A 17750-nucleotide genomic window follows, 5' to 3' on the forward strand; every position below is an offset into this window, starting at 1 on the left:
TGTTTATAATTCCTAATGATACGGTGGAAGTGAGTTACGTGTGCCAGTGGCCCTTGAAAAGTAACCTTTTGAAAATGGGTAAATCTGAGGATGAGTTGAAGACCCACGTTTGGAAGACCCCTGGCCTAATACAAGTGTAACATCCCATCTATACATCTGTTGTAGCTATTAAGGCCTACAATTAACTGAGCAAATATATATTTTTAGGCCAATGTCATTGAGGTGGATGGTTTCATTACACATTGTCTAAACGTTAGCTTTCTAGTGCGAGTGTCCAATAGGCTCGGCAGGCCGACTGGATTTAACTAAGATTCGGATTAGGGAGAGATAATTGAGGAGACCATGTGTCACTAACGAACGATACCACCTTTGAACAACCTCAATGCTATTTAGGAAATTATGCAGTTTATTTGAATAAACAGCAAATTATTATCACAATATTTGTTCTTCATCTACCATGCATAGAGACCGGTACGAATATAACCGTACTGTAGAGTTAGGGCTACTATAACACCTTCCCTCCGGAGAGCCCTCCAAATCCTGCATTTTGATTGGTCAGAGTCATCATCGGAAGGCCTCCATGTGTGAGTTGTGTGATGTAAATGCACCCTGCCCCCATCCCCTGCGCATCCACTAAAGCGCCACCGACATAAGCTACCATGCGAAAGAAGGCGCTTTATATGAGAGCCAATAATACAGATAGCCAACAACATTTTTAAAGGGACTTTTCTAAACGGTATGAATAGTTGTTGTATTACCTACTAACTGAATGTTGGCTCTGCCCTACTTTGTGTAAACGTACTTCCTGACTATAAGGTATAGAGAGATAGGCAACGTCGGCCCAGCATCATGGTGGCTGGCGAGTTAGTACAGGAGCATTTGCGGCTTGACAACGCATCTGAAATAGACATCAAGACGCCGGTGCATAACGGAGTAGTCCTAACCCGGGATCAGTACTCCGACCTAACGAATGGAGCGGCACATCTGACAGAACTGGACTCGAAGGCGTTGGAACAGGAGATACCTCCAGATGAGAATCAGGCTATGCTTCCTGGAGATGAAAAATGTATCGAAACTAAGCTCTTTTGGAGAAGATTCGCCGTTTTAGCTGTGTTCAGCCTCTACTCCCTCGTCAACGCATTTCAATGGATCCAGTACAGCATCATCACCAACATTTTCGCCCACTTCTACAATGTATCCAGCGACAAGATCGATTGGCTGTCAATTGTATACATGGTGGCGTATGTGCCTTTGATCTTCCCCGCAACATGGTTACTGGATAAAAAAGGACTGAAATTGACAGCCCTTATGGGCGCGGGTTTGAACTGCGTCGGTGCGTGGGTGAAATGCGCCAGCGTCCGGCCCAATCTTTTCGGTGTGACAGTGACTGCACAGATAATATGTTCCGTAGCCCAAGTCTTCATCCTCGGGCTGCCCTCTAGGATTGCATCAGTGTGGTTTGGCCCGAAGGAGGTGTCTACCGCATGTGCAACAGCCGTGCTAGGTAACCAGGTGTGTAGGCCTATTGAGTCACGTGATGAGGGTCTCCTAATGAATCCTTTAGCCTAATCACATTGTAAACGCTACAGGCTAATGCTGTGTACATGTTTACTGCTGTATAAAAAGGACATTTCTGTATTTTGATGGAGTATGTGTGACATTGATGAATTTGTCTGATCCCTCTTTAGCTGGGCGTTGCTATTGGCTTCCTGCTCCCCCCTGTCCTGGTCCCCAACACCGTGGAAGACATAGAGCTGATGGGACACAACATCAGCGTTATGTTTTATGGGACGGCTGTAGTCTCCACTGCTCTGTTCATCTTGACTGTAATTGGTAATTCAGTTGAGACGAGCGTTTTCAGGCCATCTGGAATGGTACTCTGCAGAAATGCACCCGGTGGACAGCACATCATAGACACTGTAGCAACAAACTTATTGGTCCAGACGACTGCACTTACGGATACCATACAAACATACCAACCATTCAAACATACCACTGTAAACCAGGATTGCACAGGAGTCATTGCAGTCATATGCTACTGAGTGCTTTTGAAGCAAGAAACAGAGAAACACTTGTCCATTATGTTGTAAAACTGTAAATACAGTGTTAGTGTTGACTATGCCACTTCTCTCCGAGGCATAAAATACAGACACCCACTACTTTCCAGACAAATGTGTTGATGTTGTCTGTGTCTCTTTGCTCCTAGTCATGGAAGACAGACCCCCACTACCTCCCAGCCAAGCTCAGGCTGTCCTACTTGACTGTGCTCCTGAAGACTACTCCTACCGACAGTCCATCATCAACCTGTTCAAGAACAAACCTTTCATCCTACTGCTCATCAGTTATGGTGAGACACCTGACTTATAATCTTCCCTTATCTTACACCTTATCTTGTAACTACACTATAACTATGGTATTACTTCTGTATTACATGCAGTAACCTAAAGCTTCTGAAAAGTTATGGTGAGACACCCGAATACTTGCCAGTAGCCTGGACTCAGGTCTGTGCTTTAGCTAACTCCTCTATTGTATTGGTTGTCGTCACAAAGTTTATGACATGACAATGAAAGTTTGAGGCGTTGAATAAAGCACACACAGATCTGGGGCTAGGCCAATTATCCTGTGTGCTGTCCTTCAAAGTCTCTTGTTGTATCATTCTGTCCATTCCACTGATTGTTTCCTGGGCATAGTTGTTCATTATGAGATCCTTCCGTCTTTAACCCCATACACTCCAAGGCAGACTGAAAGCTCAGTCAGTGCTCAGTCCGGTTATTAGCTAATCCTTTCTTAAATTTGAGTTTCTTTTGTTGGTGTTCAGTGAAACGTCATGGTTTTGTGTGTACTATACAGATTATTGAGGTTTATCACTATGTCGGGATAAAACAGTCAAATAAATACATTTTCTTTTAGGTATCATGACTGGTTCTTTCTACTCCGTGTCAACACTTCTCAATCAGATGATTATGGCTTGTTACGAGGTAAGTGGAGGACAAAATGTGTGTGCCAATTACGGAAAATCAGGATTATTTGATGGGTTGATTTACTACATTCATAGCTAGATCGAACACAAGCTCTGGAACGGCACAGAAGTAACACACTTAATGGAGAAGGCGTTCTCTGTAAACAGATGGAGTTAAATGAGAGCTCAAACCACGACAGGGCACGAATCCATTGTCTCTCCTGTTTGTAGTTCATAACCACTTTTCACGCATGCCTGCTACCCTTGGAGGAGAGAGACAGTCAGGGTTGGTTTGAAAGACAAGCAACATTCCGTGAACTCTAGTAGCAGCCTCCTCTCACTGTAAAATGTCAAAGGAGGTAAACATCACTTTCCCACCAGACTTTCCATAAATCCCTGAACTGTTACCCCCTGAACCAACAGACCATGTGACCAGCTTTAAGGTTATACTGTACGTGCATCCAGCTTGGCTGTCGAAAACGTTGGTTATTAAAGTATTGCATCTGAGCTCCTAGAGCGTGCGGCTGTCCTTTCTAAAGTATGCATGCATCCAGGCCATTTTTTGTCTGGTGTCCTCTTGAGCCTCCAGTTTTAGCTTATGGCCTAAACTCACCAAAGGCAAGCATGGGAGTGGTGTATGTGATCTATTTTTGAATGCATTGTTTTGAATTATAATGACCCAACTGTGGGCGGGTGGGTTGTCTGCTTTGACGCCTCGCTCAGTGAGAAAGTGTCTCTGTTTTTGCGTTTTATCGCAGGCGCTGCAGTCACACACGAAAAAACAATACAAATGTTGTCATTATTAATGTTTTTTTAGAGCTCATTTGAACTGGAAGAGGTAGCTATGGGTTGAGGCTTTACCATACATGCTACATTAGACCAATTCATCCATGTATGGAAACCAAACATCCCTATCAGCAAAGATGATTGGAGTTATGGACTGCTAGCATGTAGTCACTGTTCTGCCTGTCCTGTCCTTTCCATTCGCCTATCTCTGCTTGCTCTGCCTGCCCACTTCTGGTGAGTTTTTTCCGCTTTAGCCATGTTAGTCCAAGAGCCACCCATCAAACATATAGATAATGTTATGAACAGGAACACTGTCTCATTCAGAACGTGTAAAACTGCAATCTTTAATCAAAGTTACTATATTTAGCATCGAAATCACAGGGTAATTGTAACATCGTTCGTCTGTTGTATGAAGAGAGTCAGACCGAAATGCAGCGTGTAGGTTACTCATGACTTTAATGAAGATAAATGCGGTACATGAAATAACTGAAGAAGAAAACAACAAACGGAACGTGAACTAATTACAGCCTATCTGGTGACTAACACAGAGACAGGTACAATCACCCACAAAATACAACGCGCACTCAGGCTACCTAAATACAGTTCCCAATCCGAGACAACGAGAATCACCTGACTCCAATTTGGGAATCGCCTCAGGCAGCCAAGCCTAACTAGACACACCCCTAATCATACACAATCCCAATTAATACAAACCCCAATACGAAATACAACATATAAACCCATGTCACACCCTGGCCTACACAAACATATAACAAAAACACAAGATACAATGACCAAGGCGTTACAGTAATTTCCCTAGCAACGTTCTGACGTTGCCATTTTTCACCTTGGTTACTTTTGTTGCACACTGGCACACAGAACAGAGAACTATTTGTCCGTTCAGTGTTCACCCTTGCATAAGGTCAAGCAACACTTTTACCCGTCCTTCACTGATCCAGATGAACCCTGAAATAAGGAAATATATTTCAACCATGTGCATTGGTTTTCTCAGTTAATTGAAGTCGCTTTGGCAGATATATTTAGCCTACAAGGCCATCATTGCTTTGTTTTTCCTGCTAGCCAAACTAAAGACAGCACAGCGTTCGCTAGCTAATACAGCTCACAAAACATTCAAGGTGCCGACAGCTACAAAAAGCGCTGGTTTGGCGTCTGAGAAAAATTAATTTAGCACGTTTAAACAACTTCTAATCTTTTATTATTTTGGGATTCCTCTGTTCCGATAAATATGTTGCTTTCTGTAAGCATGAACAGTGTAACATGTGTGACATGTCAACCTCATGATGTTGCTGGGAGAAATGACCCAAAATGCGCTATGATTTCGAAATTGTACCTCTGATGCATAATATTGAACTAATTTTAAACTTTTACAAGTCTTGAACCACATATTCAAAAAGCTATCTATGTAATGATGTTGAAACTTTGCAGTTTTGTTTCCTGGGTCACGGAATGGCTTTTCTGATGAGTGGTGGCCCTTTTTTGTTGGGTGGCCATTCATGTGAATATGATAGTGGGACACATGTCCCAGGAAAAGCCTGCTGTACCCTCCACTAACATCAACCTCCTCACCCCAGAACCAGGAGCTGAATGCAGGCAGGATTGGCCTGACCCTGGTGGTGGCTGGAATGGTGGGCTCCATCATCTGTGGACTGTGGCTGGATCACACCAAAACCTACAAGTAGGTGCCGTCCCCAAGCCCAACTGCCAGTGACATAAATCACTGCATTCTTCGGTGAGACAGTTACTAAACTATGTTGCACATGATGCAATTGTGAGTTGCAGAAGGCTGTTACAGTATGTCTATCTAAAACCTTACGGTTATTTCTGGAGGCTTTGTGCGCTGCGGTGGCTTTTTTGTGGACATACAGTACTCTGCGGTTACTAGAAAGGGAAGTGTTGTAAAGACAAACTGAAGTGTATGAGTTCCAACTCATCCTTTAGATAAGCAGCCTGCTGCAGGTTCCAAAAATGATGTCCTGCCAGTTCAGATCCAATTAACACAGGTTTGTAGTAACGTACTCTTAATGCAACTCAGTTTGAGTAATCAGATTTAGGGAGATTTCTCACATGACTCAGCATTCTCATTTGCTCTGAAAGTCGCCCTCTGCTTAACTTATTATCCTCTGGAGAACTGTGATGTGTTCTGATATGCTATTCATACAGGTGCTGGGTTGGGTATGAAACCAATGGTTAGAATCAGTGACATTTTCAGCAAGCTATGAAGTCATTCATAACAAAGTCAACTTATATGGGCTATGTGCAGTAAGTCCCTGAGACATAGAGAGAATGATGAACGTAAGAGTGACGTTGTACATTTTCCCTGCCCATGATTACCGGCCGTTTCCCTCTTCAACTGTGAGCCTCTGTATAGAACATCCACTTTTATTCCCAACGATGTTCTGTCCTGTGCTTGTTCCTCAGAATGACCACTCTGATAGTGTACATCCTGTCTTTCATTGGTATGGTGCTGTTCAGCTTCACTCTGAACCTCAACCGTATTTACCTGGTGTTCTTCACTGCTGGGGTGCTGGGGTAAGATAACCCTTCTTTGTATGTATTTATTGTTTCACCTTTATTTATACAGGTAAGTCAATTAAGAACACGTTCTTGTCGACAATGACGACCTGGTTTGTTCTAAAGTTGTAAATAAGTGCTTGAAATGATAATTAAGAAGTAATAAAGTCGTAATTGCCAGTGTTGCACATTGTGCCAACAGGAAGATCTGGTGAACAGTATGGCGTTAAAAAACAGGCACCTCCTTTTCTTGTCGTTGCTTATTTTGTCACCAGTTCCTCTTGCTCTTGTATGTTTGGAAGGTAAACAGTCACACGCACAATGCCACTTTATTACCTATGTGGTGGCCAGAGGCTATGTTCAACCAAAACAACGGCATCGAGATAAAGCCGTCTGTTTTCCCTGAGGGCAGCCATGGTTCACTGATATGATTTTGTCATTCTGTAGGTTCTTCATGACAGGTTACCTTCCGCTTGGCTTTGAGTTTGGGGTTGAAATTACATATCCTGAATCAGAAGGGACATCCTCTGGTCTCCTTAATGCTTTTGCACAGGTAAGCCCCAAACACGTGCTAACAATCACAAGTCTTTTTCATTGTTTGTGTGACTGCCTCCAGAGATTTTTTCAGGTAAATACTTTTGTGCATTCTCATACAAAACACAAAATGTGTCCTCTTCTTCACCGTATATTGTGTAACCTTACCCTAACCACACCCATTTTCAAACAAGTATATATCCACACAGTATATACTTTCTATTCTGATTCTTCATACATTTTAAGCTTCTCTGCCAAGTGGGAAGACAATCTTTTTTGTCAGTCAGTATAATGCTTGTATACCCTTGAGAAAATACAGGTGTCCAATGTTTTCTCACTCTCATATCACCTTCTTCCCTCAGATCTTTGGGATTCTTTTCACTTTGATCCAGGGGAAACTGACAACAAACTATAGGCCCCTGGCTGGGAACCTGTTCCTCTGTGTCTGGATCTTCCTGGGTATCTTTCTCACAGGTTGGTTGGTTCCCTGCTCTGATCTGTTCTGCACTCATCTGTTCTGCTCTGTTCCGTGGAGTACGGATGTCTTCCATATGATTCACCTTCTGCTATGAAGACTGAAACAGACTGAGAATACAATAGAATACAATAAAATACATAACAATGCTATGAAGGCTACGCCACAAATGTTTATGTTTATATATTGTTTGAGGCTCTCTTAATTACTTTGTTTTCTTTGTTTCAGCCTTAATAAAATCAGAACTGAAAAGGAACAATGTCAACATGGGCATTGAGAGCAAAACTCTTCAAGCAGTAAGTCACGTTCTCTCCTTTTCCCTCAGAGAGATTTTCTCTTTTCTTTTTTCTTTCTGCTGAAAGGTCAACCCCCTCAATCACTTGTGACCTTTTCCTTGAATGATGTATCACACGGCAGAGGTCAGGTCACTGGTCTGCTTGTTCTTTCACATTGACAGCCATTTTGAAGCTGTCTCATATGTCATGAGATTGCCCACATCAAGACCCCGGTAAACATCAAAAGACAGAACAGTCTTTCTGCCGGGCTTGTATAATGTGAAACTGTATCATGCAGAGAGCAGGGTGAAAGAAAATACAACCTTTTAATAAATAGTCTTCAGGCAGTTGAGATGCCCTATGATGCTAGAATTTGGCTCTGTGATTATGCACCTCACTGTGTTGGTTTAATGAACAATGATTGGCTTATGCTATTGTTACTAGCCACTTGAGTGATGAGAAGACTCTTTTCATGAAAGGACTATGTAAGACTTTAATTAAAGATATCTTCCTCCTCTTGTCTTAGGTCACTACTAAGTGCCTATCAGACAAGCCAACCAATGGCGCCACGATGGAAACATCAGTCAGCTTTTCCCAGGAGACCTCACTGTAACCCAAAGAGGTCGCTTAACAATCTACTGAACATTTCGGATGCCTACAGCGCATTCCACAAAGTTTCCTGAGGTTACTTGAAATCTCCCTTTTCTCTGGATTGTATCTTGTAATGTGTTATTATGATAATGTTTTTACTGTAGTGGTTTTAGCTGAGCCATGATTTGTTTACAGACAGGTAAAACTATAAGCACCCAAATACACATTTCAGACTTCCCATAGTCCCCCTGCTTCTTCTGCTTGATGATCCACTACTGTCTCTACAATCACCATCATCTCTGGTTCATGAAGTGGTGCTTAATTTAAACCTATTTAAGGCATTATACAGAACCACACTGGAGCATAGAATGTAGGATCTCTGACCTGCCATGGCCTGTGAGGATGATCATTGTTACTTCTTGTCTTGAGATTTAAGCCATTCGTACAAATATGGACCAAATATGACACACAAGGTGCAAGGCATATGGCAAATGTGCAACACGCACAGTCTACTTTTCTGCATATTACTAACATGAATGCTTTTGAAAGTGTTAAAACATTGATACATTTGTTGAATACATGGCACAGATAATTGTTCTGCCGAGATAGGTAGCTAATGGTATAGCAGCGCCACCTAGAGGGATATTGTGGAAATACTAAGAATGCTGTGTGGATGATGAAGCACAAACAGGAGTCATAATGACTGTAGCATCACAATTCAAACATCTCCAAACCTTCATAGGAGCTTATATAGCTCACTCTGTGTCTTTAAGGACTATGCCCAGTAGCCATCTCCCAGCACATTTCTAAACCACTATATTGGCTCTTGTATTTCCTTTGTTTTAACAGGAATAATTCCTCTCGCCCAATCATTAATCAGAAGATCCAATCCACAGGCGTTTGTTTATATGTTATCCTGCTTCCTGCAGGATATGTGCTTATAATTATTCATATTTGAGTGTCAGAGCGAATGTTTTTATTTAGCTACTTATGACGAGAAAAAATATTTATTTGGTTGACAGATGTTTTCCTTTCTTTTCTAGCATTTTACTTAGTTCTGAATAAGGAAGAAGTACCATTTCTATATGGACATTCATAACATTTCATTGCTTTTTTACAATTTTGATAATGAACTTATTACATCATATATAGCAATGTAGTTATGTCTCAATTATTTATTTATCTTACTTAAGATGTATTCCATTTACCAAGCACTTGATATTTCAAAGACCACTGAAATTAATAATGTTATTAAATGGAATCCTTGCATAGACACTCATTCTTATTTGTCCCTAATTAAGAATGAGTACATCCAAACTGAACTAATTATATACAGTATTTACACTGCATCGCCAAAAGTATGTAGACACCTGCTCATCGAACATCTCATTCCAAAATCATGGGCATTAATATGGAGTTGGTCCCCCCTTTGCTGCTATAACAGCCTCCACTTCTCTGGGAAGGCTTTTCACTAGATGTTGGAACATTGCTGCCGGGACTTGCTTCCATTCAGCCACAAGAGCATTAGGGAGTTCGCCCAATGATGTTGGGCCTGGCTCGCAGTCGACGTTCCAATTCATCCCAAAAGTGTTCGATGGGGTTGAGGTCAGGTCTCTGTGCAGGCCAGTCAAGTTCTTTGATACCGATCTCAACAAATCATTTCTGTATGGACTTCACTTTGTGCACGGGGGCATTGTCATGCTGAAACAGAAAAAGGCCTTCCCCAAACTGTTGCCCCAAAGTTGGAAGCACAGAATCGTCTAGAATGTAATTGTATGCTGTAGCGTTAAGATTTCCATTCACTGGAACTAAGGGGCCTCGTCCCAACCATAAAATGCAGCCCCAGACCATTATTTCTCCACCACCAAGTGGAAACCCATTTCATGAAGCTCCTGACAGACAGTTCCTGTGCTGACGTTGCTTCCAGAGGCAGTTTGGAACTCTAGTAAGTGTTGAGAGCGAGTACAGATTATTTTTATGCACAACGCACTTCAGCGGCGGTCCCATCCTGTGAGCTTCTGTGGCCTACCAATTCCGCAGCTAAGCTGTTGTTGCTCCTAGACGTTTCCACTTCACAATAACAGCATTTACAGTTGCCTGCGGCAGCTCTAGCAGGGCAGAAATTTGGACGAACTGACTTGTTGGGAAGATGGCATCCTATGATGGTGCCACGTTGAAAGTCACTGAGCTCTTCAGTAAGGCCATTCTACTGCCAATGTTTGTCTATGGAGATTGCATGGCTGTGTACTCGATTTTATACACCTTTTCAGCAACGGGTGTCGCTGAAATAGCCAAATCAACTCATTTGAAGCGGTGTCCACATACTTTTGGTCATGTAGTGTATGTACACCATATGGTAGCCTGGCGGTTAGAGCGTTGGGTCAGTAACCGAAAGATTGCTGGTTCGAATACCCTAGCCGACAAGGTAGAACATCCATCAATGTGCCCTTGAGCAATGCACGTAACCCTACTCCAGGGGTGCCGTGCTACTATGGCTGACCTTGTAAAACCACACATTTTACTGCACCTATCTGGCGTATGTGACAATAAACCATCTACTATTTTGTGACTTTGACACGCCGCTATCTAAAGTCTCTGACAGCCTGATTATAATTTGGCAATGTAATCCACAGTATAGTCAGTCCCAGCACTGTTACACTGCAGCTGCTATATAATGTGTATGATGTTGCACAATCCCTTCAAAGTGCCCCAGAGTGTACTGTAAAACTAAGGTGTTTGTATTGCTTATGTTTTGTTGTCCTTTGAGTTTTGTCCGTGGAAAGGGGCCACATGGATACTTATTATTACTTATCTGCAGATAATGTCAGTTGACAGTGAAAACAATACAATAAAAAACTATTCTGCTCAGTATTGTCAGTGGTTGTTGTTATTTTGCATCTGTTTTATTACTTGGAGTCAATGAGGTGGTTACAGAAGAGTTGTCGTAATGACTTAGACATTGTAACAACGGTTTCCTCATGTGGTGATAATAACTTGATGGTCCAACAAATGATGGTTTTTGTGACAGTATCATAAGTGACTGAAATGCTAGCACTAGGTTGAAAACGTGTAGAGAAAGTTAGAAACCCCAATTAGAATTGGCTGACATTGTCCAGAATATGTGCATATTTGACCAACTAGCCTGTTGCTGGAGTGCATATTCTCACACTTGATATCCCGCTAGGGTAGGCTATTTTGATACATAAATAAAATGTCCTATCACTTAACAATATTTATTGTTTCTATGCATTAACAATCAAGCCTTTGATCATCTTGGACAATATGTAAGTATGTCCATACGTTTACTTTCAGAATAGCCACTGACCATTTCACGTCCGACACCAACTGGTTACCTTGAATCAGTGTGAAGTTGTTACATTGTAACAACCGTTATGACAGTACGACTTTAAAAGTGTTGACGGATGGTGAGAAAAAAGAAATCCATTTGTTGCAAATTTCACTTGTTGACGCCCTCATCCGCTATCGCCACCAATCACAGCAAGGGATTAGTTCCTTATTTGGTATGAATTCTACTTAAGTCCGCCTCTCTTTGTTGCTACACCCAATGAAATAATTTAGAACGCGTCTGGCTGCCGGGGTTACTATAGACAGACCAACATAGTGACATCATTTAAGCAAAAGATTAACCATGTGATGGATGACTAAATTGCCAAAGAGGACTTTTCATAATGAGGACAAAGCTTTCGAATTGCCTACTCGATATTGGGGAAATATGTAGACTACGAACGGATCGAAATGCATTGCAGGGGTTGTCTCATGCCGTGGGGGTCATACGTTCCGGCAGTGTTCTGAGCAAAGGATGAAGTTAAAGAGGAGCGAGCCAAACCGTGAATATTCTACTACGGGTAACCAGCAAACTACATTGTTATGAATGGTCCACACACTATGCGGTATTTAAGTAGGCTATGCTTTGCGGTTTGATTACTTGGTGGCATCTTTCAGCCTTTTTAATGAGTGAAGATTATGCTTAGCTGAATATGAAATGCACATTTTATCTGGTGCATTTATACCTAAAAAAGCTTGACATATGCGATTTTTTTCTTAATATCGTTTATTTGAGTGATTGCAGTATCCGTTATCTGGACGTACGGGAGTGGATATTGGTACAGCAACATGTTATAGGAATTCTGGGTTATTGACAAAAGCAAGTGGAATCATCACGGGCTGCCATCTGCAGGGACCTCCACTTTTAAATTGAACGATGACTGGACCCAACGCCATTAGCACTTGTTCACCTGCAGCTAAGATGGGGAGGCACCGATCCAAAAGTACCAGTGGGAGTACGTACTGCATCTCGAGCCCGGGTGCTGAATCTGCCACCCTTAGCACCCCCAACAACGCTGGACGTTCATCGGGAGAAGAAGATGAGAAAGATGGGGGTGTGCTCTTTTACGTGAACAGAACTGGTTTTCCCATTGAGGGTGTCACTTGGGAGAGGATGTGGACTCATGTAGCCAAAGTACACCCCGATGGACAAGACATGGTCAGCAAGATAAGGAATGCTGCATACCTTCCCAAAGTAAGTATAGCCTCAAAGCTAGACTGATAAGCAGTGATATTGTCCTAAAAATCCTGTGCAATTACCATGTAATAACCAACACTGACATATGCTTCAAATTGCAATTCAACAAATATCATTTGCAATTCCATCCATGCAAAGAATCCATCAAATCACATGCACCGAATACAGTGAATTGCTTACTTACAAGCCCTTAACCAACAATGCAGTTTTAAGAAAATACTTACGAAAAGTTTGAAATAAAAGTAACAAATAATTAAAGAGCAGCAGTAAAATAACAATAGCGAGGCTATATACAGTGGGTACTGGTACAGAGTCAATGTGCGGGGGCACCGGTTAGTCGAGGTAATTGAGGTAATATGTACATGTAGGTAAAAGTTGTTAAAGTGACTATGCATCGTATAATAACAGAGAGTAGCATTCACAGAACCATAACAGGATGAGTTGAAGATTTCCTCCTGAAAGTCTTTCCTGATTATCCTGTTGAGGAATGAAGCATTAAAAGGCATGCAGATTATTTCAGCCTGCCCCGGCATCCAACAGGACACCACATTGCCGGAGTGATTTCATCAGAGGCCAGACATAACCGGGACTGAGTGTCACCAAGCAGGGATCAGTGTTGAGAGCCTCTTTCTCTGTCACTGGTGGGAGTGGGACTGTGCTGAGATCAGTGTTGAGAGTCTCTTTCTCTGTCACTGGTGGGAGTGGGACTGTGCTGAGATCAGTGTTGAGAGCCTCTTTCTCTGTCACTGGTGGGAGTGGGACTGTGCTGAGATCAGTGTTGAGAGCCTCTTTCTCTGTCACTGGTGGAAGTGGGACTGTGCTGAGATCAGTGTTGAGAGCCTCTTTCTCTGTCACTGGTGGAAGTGGGACTGTGCTGAGATCATTGTTGAGAGCCTCTTTCTCTGTCACTGGTGGAAGTGGGACTGTGCTGAGAAAGGAGACTCTGGAGCATTACTCATTTGTACGCCGGCAATTAGTGCATGTGATGCCAAATCCCAAACTCATAGCACACTGTCAGCTATATAAAGCATATGACAACAATGCACGCAGGAACCTTTGTAATTGCCACGGTCTGTGTCCATTCTTGGTGTTGCTTCTGCATTAGTTGTTGGAGCTATGACCAGGGGCTGCTTTGGTGCTGCATCATCAAGGGACAGTGTGAAACTCGCTTTTATTTTCAGTGTCTTATGAACTACCCTTTGGCAGTCCACAATAACAGCAACTGTGGGATTTCCCTCATTCCATTATATACCTTTGTCCATTATCTAATCCTCTCCACTCAATAATAAACCAGCACAAACACTATCAATAGTCTATGCCTTTGTGAATAGGTGAATGGTAGTTGTGTTCTGCAGTGTTACAGGCAGCTCAGGGATAACCTCAGGGCCAGCATCTGGGTAACTGTGTGGAGGAGCGAATGAGCATTGCACTGCTGTCTGTGGAACTCACATGTATGCATACAGAGCTATAGGCTACAGAGAGAAACCTGTGAAATGTCAGACAGCATCAACCTGCAGCATGCTCTGAGGGCTGGAGGTGTGATTAAAGCGTGCCTCGTGATCCATTCATTCCTTGCAATTTTTGCAAGGGTTTTCTGTATTCACCTGTAGTCATTCATTGTTTTGGGAACTTGATTCATGGTTCCACTGGCCCACCCATAAGGCATGTTGGTAAGATGTTAGCAGATTTGACTCTCGGTCTCCTGAAATACTGTATTTCTCTATGTTCTGCTCTATTGATATTATGGTAACATTACTATGCCATGTCAGGAATGGTAACACCACTGTGTGAGCTCTGTGCCCTTACTTTGCCCTGATTATTTGAAGGGGTTGGTTGTGAGCGAACTAATCCACCATCTCGGATTTGAGTCTAGGATAATCTGTTATGGCATAATACTTTTAAATGTAAATGTAAAAAAGCTTTTTACAGGAAACAAAACAGGCTTTCAGCCCAAAGCCTCCCATTCTGTTTCAAACTTACCTCATGTGCACCTCATTGCATCACAATAGGATTTGGTTAGTCTGAACTGATCTCCAAACGTGGTGCTACTGAATGAAGAGTCATTTATGTATTTGTTTTTATTTCACATGCAGCCCAATGGGAGAAGGTTCAATCTAATGTTTTATGGTACCTTTATGGTAATCACATGAAAACCGTAAGCAATCATGCTCTGAACAGGCCTACTAGTCTCTGACCAATGCCCAACTATCTGTGCTACAGTCACATCTTGGCTGTCGCTATCAGGTTTCAGTGATGTCCCCTGGGGAAGTAAAGTTAGATTAGAGTCACCACACAGGGGGCGGCCTGTTTGACCCCCACACGACCTCTCTAAAGCTGGGGAACAGACAGACGGGACGGCTGGACGGAAAGGGAGAAATCCCTCTTTGAACTAGCTTTTAATTCCCGCTTGTCCACCTGTGAGGAACGTATGGTACGTCGACAGACAGACCATGCATTGCCAGCCTCAGCCTTGCTCAGTCAGGTCACCAGGTGTTAATATCCCACTTACGGCGGTGCTGAAATATACATTTCAAAGCTTGTCTCCATTTCCCTCTGTGTAATTGTCCTCTTTTTTTAATAAGAAGTCTTTCACACTTTTATAATAAGGAATTAAGTTGAGTCACACACTCTTGCCTTTAGGTCCGGTAGTTCTCTGAGCTCCGCAGGGCGCCCTCCTCTTCTTCAGATTGGAGAAAATGAAAGGAAGAAAGAGGAGCAGGCAGACAGCTAATTACACCTGGTGAATTGGGAGCATTGTGTGTTGCGCTCCTGTAAACTCTCTCTCAACACTAACACTGCATCTAAATGAGAATAGAACTAAAATAAGACACACTTTATAACTCCATGCGAGATGGAAATTTGTCTTCTGCTTTTGTCTTATACAGTACCAGTCAAACGACACACCTACTCATTCCAGGGCTTGTCTTTATTTGTACTATTTTCCACATTGTAGAATAATAGTGAAGACATCAACACTATGAAATAACCCATATGGAATCATGTACTGACCAAAAAAGTCCTATACAAATCAAATATATGTTATATTTGAGATTCTGCAAAGTAGCCACCCTTTGCCTTGATGACAGCTTTGCACACTCTTGGCATTCACTCAACCAGCTTCATGAGGTATTCACCTGGAATGCATTTCAATTAACAGGTGTGCCTTGATAAAAGTTAATTTGTGGAATTTCTTTCCTTTACGCATTTGAGCCAATCAGTTGTGTTGTGACAAGGTAGGGATGGTATACAGAAGATAGCCATATTTGGTACAATACCAAGTCCATATTATGGCAAGAACAGCTCAAATAAGCAAAGGGAAATGACAGTCCATCATTACTTTAAGACATGAAGGTCAGTCATTACAGAACATTTCAAGAACTTTGAATGTTTCTTCAAGTGCAGTCGCAACAACCATCAAGAACTATGATGATACTGGCTCTCATGAGGACCACCCAAGGAAAGGAAGACCCAGAGGTACCTCTGCTGCAGAGGATAAGTTCATTGGAGTTACCAGCCTCAGAAATTGCAGTCCAAATAAATGCATCACAGAGTTGAAATAACAGACACATCTCACATCTGCTGTTCAGAGGAGACTGCTTGAATCAGGCCTTTGTGGTCAAATTGATGCAAAGAAACCACTACTAAAGGACAACAATAAGAAGAAGAGACTTGCTTGTCCTTTGGTCTGATGAGTCCAAATGTACACAAGTTTACATAAGTAATCAGACCCCTTAGTACTTTGTTGAAGCCCCTTTGGCAGCGATTACAGTCTCAGGTCGTCTTGGGTATGACGCTACAAGCTTGGCACACCTGTATTTGGGGAGTTTTTCCCATTCTTCTCTACAGATCCTCTCAAGCTCTGTCAGGTTGGATGTGGAATGTTGCTGCACAGCTATTTCCAGGGCTCTTCAGATATGTTCGATCAGGTTCAAGTTCAGGCTCTGGCTGGGCCACTCAAGGACATTCAGAGAGTTATCCTGAAGCCACTCCTGCGCTGTCTTGGCTGTGTGTTTAGGGTTGTCATGTTGGAAGGTGAACCTTTTCCCCAGTCTGAGGTCCTGAGCGCTCTGGAGCAGGTTTTCATCAAGGATCTTTCTGTACTGCTCCGTTTATCTTTCCCTCGATCCTGACTATTCTCCCAGTCCCTGTTGCTGAAAAACACCCCCACAGCATGATGTTCCCACCGCCATGCTTCAGCTTAGGGATGGTGCCAGGTTTCCTCCAGACGTGATGTTTGGCATTTAGGCCAAAGATGGAAATCTTGGTTTCATCAGACCTTTTGGCTCCAACTCCAAGCGGGCTGTCATGTGCCTTTTACCGAGGAGTGGCTTCCGTCTAGCCACTCGACCATAAAGGCCTGATTGGTGGAGTACTGCAGAGATGGTTGTCCTTTTTTTTGTGTGTCTTTTTTTCCCCTTTTTCGTGGTATCCAATTGTTAGTAGTTACTATCATGTCTCATCACTACAACTCCCGTACGAGCTCAGGAGAGACGAAGGTTGAAAGCCATGCGTCCTCCGAAACACAACCCAACCAAGCCGCACTGCTTCTTAACACAGCGCGCATCCAACCCGGAAGCCACGGAAGCCAGCCGCAACAATGTGTCGGAGGAAACACCGTGCACCTGGCGACCGGATAGCGTGCACTGCGCCCGGCCCGCCACAGGAGTCGCTAGTGCGCGATGAGGCAAGGATATCCCTACCAGCCAAACCTTCCCTAACCCGGACGACGCTAGACCAATTGTGCGTCGCCCCACATACCTCCCAGTTGCGGCCAGCTCCGACAGAGCCTGGGCGCGAACCCAGAGTCTCGCAGTGGCCTTGACCACTGCGCCACCCGGGAGGCCCTGTGTTATTACATTTCTATATGTGATGTGGTTGGCTACACTTTGAGAAGATGTCTGATACCAAGCACAAGGAAATCCTTTCCTCAGTCAGCACTTATCCTCAGAGATAAAGAGAGCGAGAGAAGAAAGAAATACCCCTGTACTCCTTCCCTGACCCAGCAGAATTATGTTCCATTCCAGGCTCTCCACAGTGGAGATAGGGCTGGCAGGT

At 43.0% G+C, this 17750-nt stretch overlaps 2 protein-coding genes across 2 annotated transcripts in view; both read left to right on the top strand.

Moving 5' to 3' along the window:
• The first annotated feature begins 628 nt into the window (after positions 1 to 628).
• LOC123995110 (feline leukemia virus subgroup C receptor-related protein 1-like) lies at positions 629 to 9427 on the top strand. The gene is made up of 10 exons (XM_046298448.1): positions 629 to 1512; positions 1689 to 1833; positions 2207 to 2347; positions 2911 to 2978; positions 5338 to 5441; positions 6185 to 6295; positions 6725 to 6830; positions 7174 to 7285; positions 7515 to 7582; positions 8088 to 9427. The coding sequence occupies exons 1-10, from the start codon at positions 850 to 852 to the stop codon at positions 8172 to 8174; spliced, it is 1605 nt and encodes a 534-aa protein (XP_046154404.1). The 5' UTR covers positions 629 to 849; the 3' UTR covers positions 8175 to 9427.
• Positions 9428 to 11768: 2341 nt separating this feature from the next.
• The window catches only part of LOC123995111 (tubulinyl-Tyr carboxypeptidase 2-like), a 39925-nt gene continuing 33943 nt past the window's right edge, over positions 11769 to 17750 (top strand). The window contains exon 1 of the mRNA XM_046298450.1: positions 11769 to 12692. Within this exon, the coding sequence (XP_046154406.1) occupies positions 12375 to 12692 (318 nt within the window). The 5' untranslated portion in view covers positions 11769 to 12374. The remainder of the gene's footprint in view (positions 12693 to 17750) is intronic.

Source organism: Oncorhynchus gorbuscha, linkage group LG14, assembly GCF_021184085.1.
Source record: "Oncorhynchus gorbuscha isolate QuinsamMale2020 ecotype Even-year linkage group LG14, OgorEven_v1.0, whole genome shotgun sequence".
NCBI classification, from domain to species: domain Eukaryota; kingdom Metazoa; phylum Chordata; class Actinopteri; order Salmoniformes; family Salmonidae; genus Oncorhynchus; species Oncorhynchus gorbuscha.